The sequence below is a fragment of the Rhincodon typus genome, chromosome 19 (genome assembly GCF_021869965.1).
Source record: "Rhincodon typus isolate 14 chromosome 19, sRhiTyp1.1, whole genome shotgun sequence".
Lineage (NCBI taxonomy): Eukaryota > Metazoa > Chordata > Chondrichthyes > Orectolobiformes > Rhincodontidae > Rhincodon > Rhincodon typus.
This window is the reverse complement of record NC_063350.1, coordinates 55732695-55753781: the sequence shown is the minus strand read 5'-3', so window position 1 is coordinate 55753781 and position 21087 is coordinate 55732695. Positions and strand designations below refer to the sequence as shown.

The 21087-nt window shown below is 44.5% G+C and overlaps 2 protein-coding genes across 2 annotated transcripts in view; both read right to left on the bottom strand.

Moving 5' to 3' along the window:
- prelid3b (PRELI domain containing 3) overlaps positions 1-7186 on the bottom strand; it is a 180795-nt gene extending 173609 nt beyond the window's left edge. Inside the window, exon 1 of the mRNA XM_020536773.2 lies at positions 7034-7186. Coding sequence (XP_020392362.1) covers positions 7034-7065 — 32 coding nt within the window. The 5' untranslated portion in view covers positions 7066-7186. The remainder of the gene's footprint in view (positions 1-7033) is intronic.
- Positions 7187-9928: 2742 nt separating this feature from the next.
- LOC109938362 (lysosomal protective protein) overlaps positions 9929-21087 on the bottom strand; it is a 34528-nt gene continuing 23369 nt past the window's right edge. The window contains exons 8-9 of the mRNA XM_048608194.1: positions 17680-17781; positions 9929-12815 (exon numbers count right to left, since the gene is read on the bottom strand). Of these exons, the coding sequence (XP_048464151.1) occupies positions 12732-12815; positions 17680-17781 (186 nt within the window). The 3' untranslated portion in view covers positions 9929-12731. The remainder of the gene's footprint in view (positions 12816-17679; positions 17782-21087) is intronic.

Below are 21087 nucleotides of genomic sequence, written 5' to 3'. Positions count from 1 at the left end.
TTTTCCCTGCAACCGCAGGAAGTGCTACACCTGCCCCCATACCTCCTCCCTCACCCCCATCCCAGGCCCCAAGAAGACTTTCCACATCAAGCAGATGTTCACCTGCACATCTGCCAATGTGGTATACTGCATCCGCTGTACCCGGTGTGGCTTCCTCTACATCGGGGAAACCAAGCGGAGACTCGGGGACCGCTTTGCAGAACACCTACGCTCGGTTCGCAACAAACAACTGCACCTCCCAGTCGCGAACCATTTCAACTCCCCCTCCCATTCCTCAGACGACATGTCCATCCTGGGCCTCCTGCAGTGCCACAACGATGCCACCCGAAGGTTGCAGGAACAGCAACTCATATTCCGCTTGGGAACCCTGCAGCCCAATGGTATCAATGTGGATTTCACAAGTTTCAAAATCTCCCCTCCCCCCACCGCATCCCAAAACCAGTCCAGCTCGTCCCTGCCTCCCTAACCTGTTCTTCCTCCCAACTATCCCCTCCTCCCACCTCAAGCCGCACCTCCATCTCCTACCGACCAACCTCATCCCGCCCCCTTGACCTGTCCGTCCTCCCTGGACTGACCTATCCCCTTCCTAACTCCCTACCTACACTCACCTTTCCTGGCCCCATCCCCGCCTCTTCGACCTGTTTGTTTCTTCTCCACCTATCCTCTCCTCCATCCCTCTTCTATCCGCCTCCCACTCTCTCCCTATTTATTTCAAAACCCCCTTCCCCTCCCCCTTTTCTGATGAAGGGTCTAGGCCCGAAACGTCAGCCTCTCTGCTCCTATGATGCTGCTTGGCCTGCTGTGTTCATCCAGCCTTGCACCTTGTTGTCTCAGAAAAGTAGAATCCTTGGTTTTACACTTAAAGATGTAGAATACAACACTATTGTCGAATTTTTAGGAGGTGACAATTAAGTTTAGTTGGAGTATCATCTAAGTTTGTAACTGAGGTCATAAGGACACTTTTAAAAGCAATAAAAAGATGCAAAAAGAATAATCAGTCAGTCACTCAAGGCTGTTTTCACTTGAGTTGTGAAATTTAAAGAATGGTCGATAACATAAACGGTGGACCTTTTCCACTGGTCAGACAGTTTGTCCGATTGTGACTCAAATTCATTACCATGAAAGGTTAGAAACAAAGACAGAAAATTATGAAAAAAATTCAAGAGGTCAGGGAGCATCTGAGGAGGGAGAAACGTTAGTTTTCCAGGTTAGAACTCCAATTTCATTAAAGTTTAGCTTGTAAAAAATCAGTCCTCACCCTGCCAACATTTGTTGCCTATCCCAAATTGCAGTGAAGCTGTGTAACTTTCTTATTCTGCAAAAAAGTTACTCAAGCAGAATTCACAAATATTCTCAAAGGGAATTAAGCATTATATCAAAAATATTAAGAAATGCATGGGTCTAAAACTAGGAGTATTGAATCAGTCTAGACACACAAAAACCCTTGTTTAGATTTGATAGATCTGATTCCTTAATACTCTATCAACCCACTTACAATTAGCATAACCACACGAGAATTAAAGAAGTTATTCTTATTTAACAAAAGTTGATCAAACACCAGTCAGATCTGGCGGGTGATAATGACAAAGAAATTGTCAAGGTTCACCATTATTCAATAACTTTTGGAATTTGCATAGATTAGCATAGAAATCTATGAGCAGTCAGCAATTCTACATTTTTTAAAGTGCAGAATTTAAGTCCCCCAGACAGTAATCAATTGTTTGTAATCTCACTGAACTGAAGAGCACTTCACTTTTATACATTAGTAGTCTCACTGTAAAAGCAAATCAGAAAGGTACAGCATTTTGAGGTGTAATTTGATTTTTAACTGCATACATAAAGTGCATAATTACGGTATTGAAAAATAGTATGCTTGTAAAATGTAAATTTACAAACACACGTTTTTCAAAAGCTAATGATAAAGCTGCTTCTACTGTTCTCACATGTGTATGTCCCAATGCATTTCACTTCCAGGTTTGCTATCTGAAAAAATACTACAATATGCTTCATTGTTTAATTTGTTTGATGACACCGCTTCTGCTGGACCCCTGGAGGTGCCCCTTCACTTTGCATTAGAGTCAAACTAAAGTCAGAAAAGAGGAAATCCAAGATTGTAAGACCTTTGTGAAGAACACTTTTTGAGGTTAGTGGTGAGCACTGTTGCTTCACTGCTGACTATGAATTCCAGGCAAGTGGCCCACTGTCTTTGACATACGCTGCAACCAACACAAAGATCTTATCATATTTGACTTGGCATTGCTGGCCAAGGTTCCTAGCTAGGATATGGCAAGGTACAAATATGGAATTTTTTTATTTCTCCTGTCCTTCTTAATCATGGCTTTCTGAAAGTAGGCTTTCATTTTTAAATACTTCTGGCATCACTGAAAAATCCACTGGAAACCCTTCAGAAAAGCATTCTTGTAGCACTAAATGCTAACTAGGCACTACCCGAGAGAAAAATGGAGGCTTAGCTGGAGCCCAGCATGTCAGTACAAAAGAAAAAGCTGAAGTATTTGCATCCACCAGCCAGAACTGCCAAGTGGATGATCCAACTTGGCCTCTTCCCGAGATCCCCAGTAACATAGGTACCAGTCTTCAGCCAATTCAAATCACTCCATGTGATATTAATAAACAGTTGAAGACACTGGATACTACAAAAACAAAGAACTCAGAGTTCATTCAGCAATACTACTGATGACGTAAGAGCCAGGACTACCGATGCCTTTTGTCTAGGTGTTCCAGTATAGCCACAGCACCGACAGCTACCCAGCAATATTGAAAATTCCCTAGGTACGTCCAGGTAGCAGAACAATCCAACAGTAGTTGTTGGAGGCCAATCATTCCAGTTTCAAGGAATTAGTGCAGGAGGTCTTCAGGGTAGATGTATTTGCTAACCAAGATGTTCAGAGATATTACTACACATCTCTAAAGCAGGTTGGATTTGAACAACAGGCCTCCCAGCTCAGAGGTAGGGATGCTACTACTGGACCACAAGAATCCACAGTTTCTCAGGATACTGTTCCAGTCCCAATAATGACCCACCATCCATCCTCAGGGCAGAACTGGGGATATTTCCTGGTGATCGCACAATGTTGAGCACCATTTGCAACATATATAGCAAAGACAGTCAGGGCTGGCATACTATAAACCCTGGACAGATGGCAAGTAACACCCACTCTAGAAGTGACAGGCAATGATCATCTCCAACCACAGAGAACCTAATATTCACCCCAAGTGTCAATGTGATTACCTCTCATTCTTTGAAACTCTAGAGAATACAGGCTGGTTTTGTCCAATCTCTCTTCATAGGACAGTCCTGCTACCTCTGATGAACTTTCATTCTACCCCTCTATGGGAATACTATTTTCTGAGATAAGGAGACCAAAACTCCACATAGTACTCCAGGTGTGGCCTAACCAAGCTCCTATCTTGCCATTACTGAATTCCCCATTATCAACATGCTGGGGACTTAAATGACCCAAGTGTTTCATCCAAGGCTAAAGCGTATTTTAAAGATAATGCGTTGAAGGGAAATGTTAATTAAATAAAAACATGTAGAAAGCCTTTTATTCTTGCATTGTAAAAACTAGAAATGTACAAACATGTGATCAGGAACAAACCTCACATATGACAATTAACCTTAAACTAAACTGAAGACTTTTACACAAAGCTGCTTTGCAGACTTAAAACTGCAGGGCAGTTAAAATCATTCTACAGAATGACAATAGTCCACTGAATGGATATTACTCTTATTATAGTATTGTACATTGTCTGATTTATTATAACAGTATCAGATCCACTGGTTTCTATAATCAGTACACAAACTGCCACATACACCACTGGAGTCAGTAAATTAGAAGATCAAATTACAACTCTAAACTCCCTGCCATTTGTACACAAAGTAGCTGGATTTTTGCTACAACAATACAAAACTCTAACTATTGTGGAGATGCATTAAGACCTTTGCACTGACTATGAAGTACAGTTAAAGCACATTGGGCTCGGATTTATCAAGTGAGTTGTTAAGACTGCTTCAAACTGAAAATTATTTTCTTTTTTAAAAATGTATTTGACCTGTCAAATTTTCCTCCCCTGGTATAGAACCTTGCTGGACTTTGATTCATAGGCTCAGGGTTTCCTGAATGTAAACCACGTGTGTTGGCTGAATGAAAACATCAGCAAATTATCAGTGGCTAGTATCTCCATGCAAAATAATGCTGTCCTTCCAGCCACAATCTTTGGCTAGCAATATCTGTTTATTTAACCAACTCCCAAAACCCTGTCTACCATCGATGAGGCACAAGTGAGGAATGTGATGGAATACTCCCCAGTTGCCTGGATAGGCAACAGTTCATCCATTTCACCAACACCTTCCACCCCAACCTTAAGTTCACCTGGACCATCTCTAATACCTCTCTCTCCATCTCTGGCAACCACCTAGAAACCGATATCCATTTCAAGCCCACCGACTCCCACAGCTACCTAGAATACATCTCCTCCCACCCACCTTCCTGCAAAAATGCCATCCCGTATTCCCAATTCCTTCGCCTCCGCCGCATCTGCTCCCAGGATGAGGCACTCCACTCCCGTACATCTCAGATGTCCTTGTTTTTCAAGGACCGCAACTTCCCCCCGTCAGTGGTCGAGAATGCCCTCGACTGTGTCTCCCGCATTTCTCGCAACTCATCCCTCACACCCCCTCCCCGCAATAACAACCAAAAAAGAATCGCCCTGGTCCTCACGTACCACCCCACCAACCTCCGGATCCAACGCATCATCCTCCGACACTTCCGCCATCTGCAATCCGACCCCACCACCAAAGACATCTTTCCCTCCCTACCCTTATCTGCTTTCCGGAGGGACCACTCTCTCCGTGACTCCCTTGTCCGCTCCACACTCCTCTCCAGTCCCACCACACCCGGCAGTAAGTGCTACACCTCACCCCCATCCCAGGCCCCAAGAAGACATTCCACATCAAGCAGATGTTCACCTGCACATCTGCTAATGTGGTATACTGCATCCACTGTTCCCGGTGTGGCTTCCTCTACATCGGGGAAACCAAGCAGAGGCTTGGGGACCGTTTTGCAGAACACCTACGCTTGGTTCGCCCTAAACAACTGCACCTCCCAGTTGCGAACCATTTCAACTCCCCCTCCCATTCCTCAGAGGACATGTCCATCCTGGGCCTCCTGCAGTGCCACAACGATGCCACCCGAAGGTTGCAGGAATAGCAACTCATATTCCGCTTGGGAACCCTGCAGCCCAATGGTATCAATGTGGTCTACACAAGCTTCAAAATCTCCCCTCCCCCTACGCATCCCAAAACCAGCCCAGCTCGTCCCTGTCTCCCTAACTTGTCCTTCCTCCCACCTCAAGCCCCAACCCCATCTCCTACCTACTAAACTCATCCCGCCCCCTTGACCTGTCCGTCCTCCCTGGACTGACCTATCTCCTCCCTACCTCCCCACCTACACTCACCTTTACTGGCTCCATCCCCGCCTCTTTGACCTGTTTGTTTGTTTCCTCTCCACCTATCTTCTTCTCTATCCATCCTCTATCCACCTCCCCCTATCTCCCTATTTATTTCAGAACCCCCTTCCCCTCCCCCATTTCTGAAGAAGGGTCTAGGCCCGAAACGTCAGCCTTCCTGCTCCTATGATGCTGCTTGGCCTGCTGTGTTCATCCAGCTCTACACCGTGTTATCTCTGCCTGGATAGGTGCAGCTCTAACTCAAAATGTTCGACATTATCTAGGACAAAGCAGCCTGCTTGCTCAGCGATCCATCTGTCACCATTCACGCCCTTAATCACAGAGGCATAGTAGTAGCTGTGCAAACCATCCACAAAATAATTGCCTCAATTCATCAAAACTTGTTCAAAAGCAGCTTCCAAACTTGTGACCTCTACCAAAGAGGACAAGAGCAGCAGATAAGTTGGAACACCATCACCTACAAGTTCCTCTTCTCTCCAAACCACTGACCATCCTCCAAATGTACTGAGATAACAAGGTGTAGAGCTGGATGAACACAGCAGGCCAAGCAGCATCAGAGGAGCAGGAAAGCTGACGTTTCAGGTCTGGACTGACTGCGTTCATCCAGCTCTACACCTTGTTATCTCAGATTCTCCAGCATCGGCAGTTCCCACTATCTCCAAATGTACTGTTGTTCGTTCTGTGTCACTGGGTCAAAATCCTAGAACTCGCTCCCTAACAACACTGTGGACGCATATACAGCAACTGGTTGAAGATGACAGCTCACCAGTTTCTCAAGGGCATTTAAGAGTTGGGCAATAAATGCTGGTCTTGCAAAATGCTTATATCACAATAAAGGAACAGTGACTTTGCGTTTGTCTCCCTCAAATGTTATCTGTGACCGAAGGGAAGACAACTTATGAGGCATCTATTAATGTAATTCAGTCATGCCTTCTCTGTGCACCACGTTGTTTTCAGAAATAATGCATCTCCAGGAATGTGACAAGTGAGACAAGTGAAAACATGAGCTAGCTGTTAGAACTACCAGAGGTAGTGGAAGTTAGGCTGGAGAGTACTCATTTCCAGGGCAGTCCACAAATCCACGTAGTCAGGAAGGCAGTTGGGTCACAGATTGGGCACAGTGCGAGCCTGACTCCACTGTGAATCCAAGGTCAGGAGGGGAAAGAGACAGAAACAGAGAGGGGGTTAGGGAGAGGTCAGAGTTGGGGGTTAGATATCAGGAAGGGAAGGAGGACAATGTCTGAGGGAAGGGAGATGTCAGGAATGGAGAGGCAGGGGAAGGAGATGTCAGGGAAAGGGTGAGGTGGATGTCGGGGAGGGAGGGGAGTATGCTCGGTGCGGTCACCTTGACCGCAGCCAGAATCCGCATGGCCGGGGTTGGTGGGGGTTAGTGGGAGGGGGTGTGGTTGGGGTGCGGTGGTGGTAGGCCAGCCCCAGGCCGCTCCCTTTCTCCCCCTAGAAACCACATGATGGGACAACAGCTGGGCGTGGGCCCCCGGGGCCGACTGGAAATCAGGTCAGGGGCCGTGAGGTGGTCACTTACTTGAAGACATGCTCCGAGGTCCAGATCTTCATGTTGTCGCGGATCCTCCTCAGGCCAGGAACGAGCTCCGGTTCAGCCTCGGCCAGGTCCCGCCGGCCGGCCCCTTACGTCAGCACGCGCTCGCGCGATACCCCCGTCGTCGGCGCACCCCCGACGTCAGTACGTCATTTCGCTGACGTCCGCACGCTCTTGTGCGTCACACCCGGCGTCCGCGCATCCCCGACGTCCGCGCATCCCCGACGTCAGTACGCCGAGTTTCCTGGCTGTTTTTCTAATGGCCTTCTGGGTGAGTGAGTCCATTTGTATGTCCCTGCCTGTGACTTTCACAATTTTGTACAGTCTCAGCTTCCTCTGTTCTGAGGACAACACCACCAGCCCTGTCTAGTGTCTGACACACAGGCAGAGAATTGTAGACAGCCTCTGTGTAGAGAAACAGAGTTCATATTTCGACCAGAGATAACAAGGTGTAGAGCTGGATGAACACAGCAGGCCAAGCAGCATGATAGGAGCAGGAAGGCTGACGTTTCGGGCCTAGACCCTTCATCAGAAAATTTCGACCCTTTATTAAATGTCTGGTCTCTTCACACCATTCCAGGACACATCCTGGTCAATCCCCTCTGCACCCTCTCCAGTAATACAGTCACATCTTTCCGATATCGAACAACATTTGATGCAAAGTCACAAGATTATCCACACTCCATGAGCAAAAGTTTGGAGAGCTACTTACATCGGGGGGGGGGGGGGGGGGGGGGGGGAAATGCTTGTCAGAAGATATTCAGATTTCGCGAGGAAAATCCAGGCTTAATTAGGGCGTTTTCCACTTAAAGCATAACAATAAAGGGTGTAACTGGAGTAGCAAGGATATTGAGGTTGTGGTGTTGGGAAGGAGTTACGTGAACAGGGAGCGGTGAGGCGCTAGCAGGGTAGCAGTCCATCACTTGCTGCTCCTGCTGTTTGGCACACAAGCTGTCCTGTTTTGGAGATTGACATTTTTTTTGGTATGTCTGATGCTGCTCCTGGCATACACTCCTGTGTTTTTTTTAAAAATTGAACAAGGTAGACTTGATAGAGGGGGTATGCCAAGCCATGAGGTTACAGATTGTGTTGGGCTATTATTCTGCTGAAGACCCACAGCACCTTATGGATGTCTAGACTTGAGTTGTTAGATCTGTTTGAAGTTTATCCCATTTATCACATTGATAAAGCCACACAGCATGGTGACACATTTAGATTGTGAAGATGAGGTTTTGTCTCTATAATGACCACCACACAGTTCGCCTTACTGATATTGTCCATAAGACCATTGAAATAGGAATGGGGGTAGGCTGCTCAGCCATTCAGTAGGATCATGGTGGATCTGACATTCTCATATCCACTTTCCTGTATTTTCTCGATAGCCCTGATTCCCCTATTAATCAAGAATCTGTCTGTCTGAGCCTTAAATATACACAAAAACACTGTCCCCTCTGTGGCAGGGAGTTCCAAAGTCTCTTGATCCTCAGAAGAAATTCCTCCTCACCTCAGTATTATTGGTGCCCCTTTAGTCTGACAGATCTGTCATGGACAGATTAAGATGAAGAAGGCTTTTCCCTGTAACAAAAACAAATTACTGGAGAAACTCAGCAGGTCTGGCAGCATCTATGGAGAGGGAGCAGTGCATTAAGTCCAGTAACCTCATTTAGAACTGATTTCTGTTTTTGTTTCAGATTCCAAGCATTCACAGTTCTTTGTTTTAATTTTTTTTTTCTGTTGTTGATTCCCTCTCATCTGGTATAGACCCAATCTAGCAGCAATGTTCTTTAGGATTTGACCAGCTTGATCAGTAATACTGCTGCCAAGACACTTTTGGTGGTGGACATTGAAATTCCTCACCCAGAGTACATTCTCTGACCTTGCCACCCCCAATGCTAGCTCAACGGCCAAAGCAAGGTATGTACGCAACAAATGTCTTTGTCCATGTTTGATCTGATGCCATGGCAGTTCAGGGGCTCCTTGATCAATGTTGAGGATGACCAACGCAACTCCTTCCCAACTGTATACCAATGTGCCGCCACCTCTGCTGGGTCTGTCCTGCTGTTGGGACAGGTCATACCCAAAGATGGTGATGGTGGTGTCTGGGACATTGTCTGTAAGGTGTGATTCCATTAGTACGACTGTGTGTCAGGCTCTTGCTTGACTAGTCTGAGACAGCTGTCCCAATTTTGGCACTAGCTCCCAGATGTTCGTAAAGAGGGTTTTGCAGAGTTGACAGCACTGTGTTTGCCCTTGTTATTTCCTGTGCCTGAGTTGATGCCAGGTTGGTTTGTCCAGTTTTGTTTCATTTCTCACCGAATATTTGATACAGCCGAGTAGCTTACTCAGCCACTTCAGAGGATAACTGAAAGTCAACCACATCATAGGTCTGGAGTAGAAGTCTTTACATTTATTTGGAAGCACAGACCGATCTTCAGTTTAATGTCTCATAACTGATACTTCCAAAAGTAGAGCATTCTTAGCGCTGCATTAGGGAATCAGCCTCACATTTCAACCTGTTACTTTAAGTAACCACTGAGTCGCATCTGACAGATTGAGTCTAGGTAGTAAGAAACCAGTGGAAATCTTGGTGTAGTGGGAGTATCCCTCTGTCTGCCTGTAATGCCAGGTTTGAGTACCATGCCAGGACTTGGTGGCTTAGTAAGCTGTAGTCACAACATGACCGTGCAAGTTGTGAATCAGCCTGTAAATCCTTCCAAATGCCTGAAGGCAGGCAGTAACAGTGGGGGAGTCTCCTGGTCAGTCATTCTGCAGAAGGCAACTACAAACTACTCAGTACTTTGCCCATAAGCATGTGCCAATCCAATGGAAGTCCACGAGCCAACCTTCAGAAATGAGGAAAGAATTCAGCAAGAAACCAACAAAAGTTCAAGAACATTTTATTAAAATTTCTGGAAGTTTAATTTTATCAACACTAACATATCAAAAATGTACAGTAAATCAGACAATGTGGGCAGACTTTACCCAGAGAAAAGACAAAGCCACCTTATTTTAACCTTCAGGGAATGTCTACAGACACAATGTTGACCCCCCCCCCCACCACCATGACAACCAGCAGAAATAGCTTGATCCCTACTCTGTGCCCAATTCACAACAACACTTAAAGCTAACATGGAACAAATTTGTTCCCTCTTTATTCCTTGCCTAAAATCAACCAATCTCTCTACCATCCAGCAATCCAGAAATATATTGAACCTTACACTGTCTACTTTGGTGAGTTTTCCTGCTCACCAATCTGAAACTCTACTAGCCTTTGCAGGGGAGCGTGACTCTTCTCAATAGCTGAATGTCTGAACATTTATCCTGGGCTCTTCTTTGTACATAATTAGCCTGAATACAAAAGGGACCAAGCCAGATTGGCAGCATTTATTACAGCAGAGAGTAATTCAAGTCTAAGAGCAAATTTTAGAGGAAAATCTTCAGTAAAGACAGTGCTTGCTTCACCTTTCTATCTTCATTAATCAGCGAGCTGGCAGATGTGTGTGGAGCCTTAGGATCCTATTAATGGAGGGGCTGATGCTGTAATAAAGATGCTGGTTTTCATAGCACAGAGAACTATTCAGCCCTTCAAGCTCATGTTGGTTCTTTGAATTCACTAAGTCTCATTCCCCCACTCTTCTCAAAACTCTGCATCGATTTTGATTATCAAATATATATCCCATTTTGTTTTAAAGTTACTATTGAATCTGCTTGCAATATTCTCTTAGATTCATTCGACATAACATGATAGTTATTCGGGTTAAAAGAGAGACTTTCCACCAAAACCCCCTTTACAATAGCAGGGAGAAGGTATAAAGCTAATGGCCCAGAAACTGAGTGGGATTTTTGGGTGGTGAACTGTTAGCAATCATTGTCATTGCCACTTTGAAACTGACAACCTGGGGATTTAGCACAACTGCAAATTAATGCAGAAATCCTGATGTTGTGGTCTGTCATTGACAGCTCTGTCATGAGGCACATAATGGACCAAGAACAAAACAAAGTTGCTGGAAAAGCTTTACAGGTCTGGCAGCATCTGTGAATGAAAAAACAGAGTTAACATTTCGGGTCAGGTGATCCTTCCCCAGTTCTGAGGAAGGGTCACCAGACCTGAAATGTTAACTGTTTCTTCCTTCACAGATGCTGCCAGACCCGCTGAGCTTTTCTAGCAACTTTGTTTTTGTTCCTGACGTACAGCATCTGCAGTTCTTTCGGTTTTTATTACATAATGGGCCAAGTCTTACCTGCTAACCTGAGCCAGTGATCAATGAAATCAATTGAGTTGGTGAGAATTTCCAGTCTCATCACTGTTGAAAACCTTAAGTTAAGCCTGATTCCCCAAGGTGTAACAGGGGTTTTCAAGAGTGATCCGAGTAGTAATTAATACTGAACAATTGATTTGGCTTTGAGCAAGTAATTTTATGATTGTGGAATATTGTTTAATGCCTCCATAATTGTTAATAACATTGTTTAAAATTTAAAATAATCTATTTTTAAAGTTTGTTCGTGATACTCCACTTCCTATCTTACTTTTGTTTGCATGCCCCAACTCAGTGATTGGATCATCAATTTTCATTTTCTGCCTGTGAGAATCTTTAAAACGAAGTGCTGTTTAGATGGCTTAATGATATCACTGTGGCTCAACCTCAGACATGTACAATCAATTGCTCATCAAAAACAGTTAGAAGTTCTCACCCACAGATTGCTAGAACTGTCTAACAAGGTGCTTTGCTGTGAACAAGAAGGTCTGGGACAACACCACAGTAGCATATGAAGGATGGACAGTTCAGGGGCTGTACTCAGGACACTTTCCCATGGTAAGAGAGATAACAAGGTGTAGAGCTGGATGAACACAGCAGGCCAAGCAGCATCAGAGGAGCAGGAAAGCTGACGATTCGGTCCTAGGCCCTTCAGAAAATCCATGTGTCTGATTGCCCCAGATTTACAAGAGAAATAAAATCACAGTAAACAACATGTGGCACAGCAGCAAAGGTCAGAAATGGCAGAACATACAATTTAAAGTTGCACACTCTCCCTAAGGCTCAGCCTTCGAACATTTCATTTCTTATGTTGGACAAATATTTGTTGCTAGAAAGTTGCTGAATCATTTTAAGATAGAAGAATTTCATTTGTGTTTCTAATGTCACCTGTAACATACTTAAACAGGTAGCATTCATAATACTACCCCGGGTTAAAATCAAAACCCGACTAAATTTTCAAGCTAGGTGCAGGACCCATGAATTTGTCAGTTTTCAGAAATTGTCCATTTTGTGATTTTCTAGTTAATTATTTCCAGTGCCTTACAAACAACAGAAGCACTGTTACCCGCCCACCCCGTCGACTTTGGGTAGCTAACCATAGTGACATGCCAATAACTACAAAGAGGCTGGGCCTCAGGAGTGAATCCTTAGGAGTGTGCCAATAATGAAAGGGAGTACTTTAATATTTATAGATAGGTCTCAAACACAGAAAAGACTTGGTTTAAGAGTGTGTCAGGAGGCAATAACCCTTTCAGTTTGGAAGTGATGTTTCATGAATCGCTCACAGCTCTCCAACATCAACTCTCAATCCTTCAAAGTATTGCCTCAAAACAAACTTGAAACTCTTCCTTTATTTAGGTGCGCACTTGTCCAGCAACATCACCTCAATCCTTAGATTTCTTGGTGCAGTTCATCTTGTGTCAGTCTCAGTATGGCTCGTTATGAAGGAAACGGCTGAAAAACGTAAATGCAGCGAGAGGTTTGTCTGTTGGCACCATGTGACCTGCTCCCTGTCAAAGATGGGACAAAATGAATGAAATACCCTGTTGCAATGCAATGCCCAATTATTCAAATCTATTTTCTTCTTCTAAACTTCCTCATTTGCTACTGGAGTGACCAACTCAGTCTCTTGATGCGATCAAATAATCATTCTGTGCAAAAACAATGGAGGCACTGATTTCAATTCTGTGCAAAGGCATTGAGAGATTTGTTTTTAAAAAGCATGGTAAAGCATATGAACATACAAAACAGAAGTAAAAATTGGCCATTTAGCCTCTCAAGTCCACTCCGCCATTCAGTAAGGACATGGCTGACTTGTTTGTGTTTTGAATTCCACGTTCTCATCTACCACCTCAAGTTTTGATTCTCCTGCCTAAACAAGAAAGTGTCTTCACCTTAAACATGATAGGTTAGCTCAGTTGGCTGGACAGCTGGTTTGCGATGCAGACTGATGCCAACAGTGCAGGTTCAATTCCCTCACCGGCTGAGGTTACCATGAAGAACCCACTTCTCTACCTCTCCCTTTGCCTGAGGTGTGATCACCCTCAGGTTAAACCACCACCAGACGTCTCCCTCTGATGAGAGAGCAGCCCTAAGGTCCAGTAACACTGGCGACTTTATTCAAAAGACACCCCCTCCATTGCCTTCTGAGGCAGAAAGTTCCAAAGCTGCACAACTCAAAAAAAAATGCTCATCTCAGCCCTAAAAGAGTGACCCTTAATTTTTAAAACAGTGCCACCTAGTTCTGGACTCGCCTCCAAGAGGAAACATTCTTTCCAAGTCTAGCTTGTCAAGATCAGGATCTTTTGTATACTTTGATGGAGTCATCGTTCACTCTTCTGAATTCCAGTGGAAATAAGCCTGGTCTTTCCAACTTTCCCTCAACCTGTTCAATCCAGGTATCAATCTAGTAAAGTTCCTCTGATCTGTCTCCAATGCACTTACATCCTTCCTTAAAAAAGGAGACCAAAATTGCACATAGTATTTCTGAAATGACAATTCACTGTAAAACTAAAACATCCTTATTTGTATGTTCAATTCCCCTTGTAATAAAGGGCAGCACCCAATTAGCCTCAATTACTTGCAGTACCTGCCTACTGTCATGTATTAGAACACCTAGATCCCATTGCAGAATTCTACAGTTGTTCTCCATTTGATCAACACTTGATTTTTATTCTTACTACCAAAGTGACCAATTTCACATTTTTTCATTATACTCCACCTAGAAGACTCTTTTTTTGTTGCTCACTTAATCAACATGTCTGTATGCATTTTTCTTATGTCCTCTTCACAACATACTTTTCTATTTATCTTGGTGTCATTCGTGAATTTAGTTACAATGTTTTTGCTCCCCTCTAAGTCATTAAAAATGTTGCAAAAGTGGAGTCAGCACTGACTTGTCCAATCCTGCCAATCAAAGAAAGACAGTTTATGCAATACAGTTTTCTGCCAGTCAATTATATATCCCTGCCAGTCTGTTACAGCCTGCATCACTCGCTCCTGCTTCACACAATAATGTTCAAAATGACATCCTGACAAATACTTTCTTGAAATCCAAGTGCAGTATGCCTACAGGTCACCCTTTATCCACAACATGTTACACCTTCAAAGAGCTATCAATAATTTAGACAGACATTATTTCCTTTTCACATGCTGACTTTTCCTGATCACATTGAGATTTTATTCCCGCTCACCCCCACAGTGCCCAGTTATAACCCGCTTAAAAATCTATTCTAACACCTTCCCCACAGACATCAAACTAACTGGTCTATAGTGTTGTTTTCTGCTCCCTTGCTTCTTGAATGGAGGAGTTATATTTGCTACTACTTCGTCTGATGGAACCTTTCTAATTTTCAAACATTTGTTGAATATTAACCTCAACTTATCTACAACCTGATTAGTCACCTCATTTACGACACTAAGCTGAAGTCCATCTGGAAACATTTCATGGAATTTCACAGAGGTAGTATTGAGGTGGTGGGGAGGCTGCAGAAGGATTTGGACAGGTTAGGAGAGTGGGTGGCAGATGGAGTACAACACGGGAAAGTGTGAGGTCGTGCACTTTGGTAAGAAGAATAAAAGCATGGACTATTTTCTAAATGAGGAGAAAATTCAGAAGTCTGAAGTGCAAAGAGACTTGGGAGTTCTAGTCTAGGATTCTCTCAAGGTAAACTTGCAGGTTGAGTCAGTAGTCAGGAAGGCAAATGCAATGTTGGCATTTATTTTGAGAGGACTTGAATATAAAAGCAGGGATGTACTACTGAGGCTTTAAAAGGCTCTGGTCAGGCCACATTTGGAGTATTGTGCACAGTTTTGGGCTCCATATCTCAGGAAGGATGTACTGGCCCTGGAGCGGGTTCAGAGGAGGTTCATGAGAATGGTCACAGGGATGGAAAGCTTAACATATGAGGAATGTTTGAGGACTCTGGAACTATACTTATTGGAGTTTCGAAGGATAAGGCAGGATCTAATTGAAACTTACAGAATACTGAATAGCCTGGACAGAGTGGATGTTGGGAAGATCTTCCATTGGCAGTAGAGACTAGGACCCGAGTGCACAGCCTTAGAGTAAAGGGAAGACCTTTTAGAATGGAAATAAGGAGAAACTTCTTCAGCCAGAGAGTGGTGAATCTATGGAATTTACTGCCACAGAAGGCTTTGAAGGCCAGGTCATAGAGTACATTTAAGACTGAGATAGATAGGTTCTTGATTATCAAGGCGATCAAGGATTACAGGGAGAAAGCAAGAGAATGGCGTTGAGGAACTTATGGGCCGAATGGCCTAACTTCTGCTCCTATGTCTTATGGTTATCAGACAATAATTTCCACCAGAGTTTGGTAATAGATTCTTCAGTGGAAATGGGCTGGGATAAGTGGGGAGGTTTGAAGAGCTGAATTCAAGAGCTGAGGGCGTAGGTAGGCAAAGGAAGGTAAATAAGGGGCCAGAATTGGAGGAACAGAGAATTCATGAAGGGTTTTAGGAAGTTACACTGATAAGGAGAGTTGGGACTACACACAGGAATTTGAACTCAATTGCAACGCCAGATTGAGTCCAATCAGCAAGCTCAGTGGCAGTAGATGAATGGCGGGAGGATTTGCTTTGCATTAGGATGTAGAAAACAGTGTTAAGGATATGCTGAAATATACAGAACATCTACAAGGTTGAGTGTTTATGCTGATGGGGCAATTCATTCTTTGCCTTAGCTTTGAGGCCGTCTGTCACCTCCTACTTGTCCTGGTTCAGATCAGCATAGTTGACTCAGACTGTGATGGACTAGGTCCATCTGCTTAAGCCCACCCCATTAGCCACATGCCAGCTGCAAGTGATCTTCAACTTCACTGTTTGGAGGCAGATATAAATACTGGACAGGTTCTAATTCATTATTCAAGAAAAGCAAAGCAATGAAAATCAGAAACAAACAGGTCAGGCAGCATCTATGGAGAAAATTTCATTGACATTTGATGCAATGGCCCATTTCATCAAAATAGGAAAACAAATTAGATTGAGAGGTGAGAGTTAACAAAGGCAAGGGAAAGAGGAAGAGGAGAAAGGAAGGTGTGTGAAAGATAGAAACCAGGATTAAATGACAACAGGAATGACGACTAAAAACTAAACTGAAAAAAATATAATGAAGTAAAATATCAAAAGATGCCATGAACTATTAGAAAAGCCACAATGCTGACAGGGAGGAAGTTCCAGCATTTTGACCCAGTGACAGTGAAGGAACAACAATATATTTCTAAGGCGGGATAGTGAGTAGTTTGGAGGGGAACGTGTAACTGGTGGTGTTCCCATGTATCTGCTGCCCTTGTCCTAGATGGTAGAGGGTGCAGGTTTGGAAGGCTGCTGTCAAAGGAAACTTGGTGAGTTACTGCAGTGCATCTTGTAAATGATAGTGTGTCTGGAAATAAACCCATTTAACATGACAGTAGTGCCACACAATGTAATGGAGGATATTCTTAATATGAAGGCATGACTGAGAGGTGGTCACTCCTACTGACATTGTCATCAGATGTATCTACAACAGATAGATTGGTGAGGATGAATCAAGTAGGCCATTCTTAGTCTTCCCAGGCCACCAAGGACCTAGTTGGGCAGAGATAGTATGACTGAAACACACTTGGTGGTGAACACTGGGTGCATTCTGTTCAACATGTAGGAGTATAGATTCATCAGCTTGGTAAGGGCGGTAGGTGATAACTAGCAGATTACTTGTGTTTGACCTGACTCCACAGAAATCATGGGATCCAAAGCCAATGTTGAGGGCAAATTCCCCTGACTGTATACATTGTACCACCACCTCTGAGTTGACCTGCTCGTGAGACAGGACATACCCAGGGATGTTGATGGTGACATGTTTGGCATTGGGGTGAAAGTAGGAGTCCACAGGTATAACCACAATGAGCTGTGCTTGACTGGTTTAAATGACTGCTGTTGTGGAATGTAGCAGAGGCTACAATCTGAAACAGTGAACTCAACGTTAAATCCTAAGGAACGTAAACTATCCCCAAAAGATGAAATTCTATCCCTCAGATAATTGAATTTTTCTTTGCCTCCCCTAATCTGTTAGCTATGAACTGTTAAATCTCAAAGTTCTTGCAGTGTTTTGCAAAGACATGGATTATAAACATTTCCCGTTTTCTCTGTCCACAGACATTGCCATACCTGTTGAACATTTCCAGCATTCCTTGCTTTTATCTAATACTGGGACCATAGGAAATAGCAGGACAAGCAGGCCATTTGGCTCCTCAAGCCCAGTCTATCATTCAGTCAGTTTGTGCTGGACCATCTACCTCAGTCATTTTCCTGCACAACCCCCATATCTCTCAGTAACTTTAATATCCAGAAGTATTATTCACACCTAGGTGGCCATACCTTTATTGTCAAGAAAGTGAGGTTGCCAAACTCTTTGACAAATCCGCCCACCTGTTCACCATTCCCATCATTATACAGCCAGGTCCGACGGTTCACCGTCACCTAAGGGGAAAACAAAACAGGTTGACACAGAGACCAAATTTCCATTACAGTAGACCCAGGTCTGACAATGCATTGTGAACAAGGTCAGAAGGTAGAGTTGTTTTTTTTTTAAATTATTCATTCATGGGATGAGGGCATCACTGACTACTCTAGCATCTTTAACCCATCCAGGGGGCAGTTAAGAGTCTACCACATTGCTGTGGGTGTGGAGTCACTTGTAGGCCAGACCAGGAAAGGATGGCAGTTTCCTTCCCTAAAGGACATTAGTGAACCAGTTGGACTTTTCATGACAATCGACATGAATTTATGGTATTCAGTAGACTTTTAATTCCAGCATCTCCTGGAATTCAAATCCACATCCTCAGAACATACCTAGGTCTCAGAATTGACAGTCCAGTAATAATACTACTAGGTCATTGCCCTCCCATTACCCAGTCTTAAGCATAAAGTTTGCTTTGCCCAGATTCTAGAGAGATTCCAAAACCTGCAGCTCCTGCACTGCCTCAGGTGACTCCTCCATCTGCAAACAAAAGACTGAGATAGCAAGAACTGCCGATGCTGGGGTCAGAGACAACACAGTGTGGAGCTGGAGAAGCACAGCAGGCCAGGCAGCAGAGGAACAGGAAAGTTGACATTTCGGGTCGGGACCCTTCTTCAGAAATGGGGAGGGGGAAGGGAGCTGGGAAATAAATAAAGAGGAGGGGTTGGGCTGGGGAAGGTAGGTGGGATGGTGTCAGCAGTCATCAAAAATGCCCTCTTGCATTTCCTGTACTTCTGCCTTCATACCCCCCCCAAAATAAAGACAGAATCCCCCTTGTCCTCACATATCATCCCACCAACTTCCACATCCAGCGCATCATTCTTCGCCACCCACAATCTGACCCCACAACCAAAGAAATATTTCCCTCCCCACCCCTATCTGTTTTTCATAGGGACTGCTCTCTCCACGACTCCCTTGTCTGCTCCACATTCCCCACTAGCCCCATCATCCCCAGCACCTTTCCCTGCAACCACAGGAAGTGCTACACCTGCCCCTGCCCCTGCACCTCCCCCCTCACCTCCATTCAAGGCCCAAAACAAACCTTTCACATCAGACAGGGGTTCACCTGTACATCCATCAACTTGGTCTACTGTATCCACTGTTCCCGATGTGGCCTCCTCTGTATCGGTGGGACCAAGCGAAGACTTGGAGACCGTTTTGTACGGTATCTGCGCTCGGTACATGACAGACGACAACATATTCCAGTTGCCAACCATTTTAACTCCCCCTCCCACTCCCTGGGTGACATGTCCATTCTGGGCCTCCTCCAGTGTCACAACGACACCACTCGCAAACTGGAGGAGCAGCACCTCATATTCCACCTTGGGAGCCTACAACCCGATGGCCTAAACACGGAATTCACCAGTTTTAAAATCTCTCCACCCCCCAGCCTCATCCCACGTCCAACCCTCCCTCTCATCCCCACTTCCTTAACCGGAGACCACCCGTCCATCTTCTCTCCCACCTATCTGCCCCACCCATCTCACTGACCAATCCCCACTACTCCCTACCTCCATTCACCTATCACCATCCCACCACTCCTCTCTCTATTTATTTGTGAGCTCCCTTGCCCCTCCCCATTTCTGGAGAAGGGTCCCAACCCGAAACATCAACTTTCCTGCTCCTCTGATGCTGCCTGGCCTGCTGTGCTCCTCCAGCTCCACACTGTATTGTCTCAAAAAACTGAAAGCTCATGATTACTGATAGCCAACTGGCACTATTTCTGTCCCCTTTGTGGTTACAGCCACATGCAGCACTGGATTTGATCCAGCAGTTGATCCATTTAAAGGCTGAGCAATGTGGGAGAGGCAATGGCCCAGTGGTATTATTGCTGGACTGTTAATCCAGAGACCCAGGCAACATTCTGGGGACCCGGGTTTGAATCCCGCCATGGCAGATCATGGGATTTTAATTCAATAAAATATCTGGAATTAAGAATCTAATGACGACCATGAATCCATTATTGGAAAAACCCATCTGGTTCACTAATGTCTTTTCAGGAAACTGCAATCCTTACCTGGTCTGGGCTACATGTGACTCCAGACCCACAGCAATGTGGTTGACTCTTAACAGCCCTCTGGGCAATTAGGGATGGGCAATAAATGCTGCCTAGCCAGCGACACCCTCATCCCATGAATGAATAAGAGAAAACAAAAGCAAGATGGCTCAAAGTCTGGATAAACTTTGTTAAATAAAGTATTTGCAATAAAAGCAATAACATTAGATTGTAGACTTGCTCGACAAGCCAGTGTGTTTGGTTGCAAGACGTTTCGTCACCTTGCGAGTGAGAATTGGTCGTGTTTCTTGGTGTTAGTGTATCTTTATTGCCAGTTTTCTTCCAGTTTGTCCTATGTAATATTTTTCACAGTCCTTGCATGGTATTTTGTATATTACATTAGTTTTATTGGTTGTGGGTATGGGATCCTTTACATTCATCAGTAGTTGTTGGAGGGTGGTTGTTGGTTTATGGATTACCCCGATACCTCGGGGTCCGAGTAGTCTTGGGGTCAACTCTGAGATGTCTCTGATGTACGGTAGGGTGACTAGTGTGTCTGGCCTCGTTGCGGTCTGTCGCGGGCATAACGGTGGAACGTGCTTTTTGGCAATCCGTTCCTTTCAAAACTCCGTATAAGTGCTCCTGTTCTGCTTTGCACAATTCCGGATTGCTGGAGTGTGTTATGGCCCCTTTGAATAATGTCTTGACGTAGCTCCATTTATGGGTGTTGGGGTGGTTGCTAAAGTAATTAAGTATCTCCTCCATATACTTCAATTCTCACTGGTCTCAATACACACAGACAAAGGAGGACACAAATTCGACTGGGACAACAGACCCATAATAGCATGAGCCAAACAGAGACATGCCAGGGAATTTCTGGAGGCCAGGCATTCCAACCAGAATTCCATCATCAAACATTGAACTGGACCCGATATACAAACCACTAAAAAAACAGAACTGGAAGTAATGCCAACCACTCCAGCAAACCCAGGCATATAAATAACAAGCAGGACAGAACACCAACGCTTCACCAGAGGCACACTGACGATGTTACCTAGTATGGTGAGAAAACACCTGCAACCAAACACAACGGCTCAGTAAGCATCCACAACCCAAGCTACAAATCTTCGCAAAAACTTTAAGCAATAACATTCTTCATAGATAGTAGGAACCGCAGATGCTGGAGAATCTGAGATAACAAGATGTAGAGCTGGATGAACACGGCAGGCCAAGCAGCATCAGAGGAGCAGGAAAGCTGACGTTTTGGGCC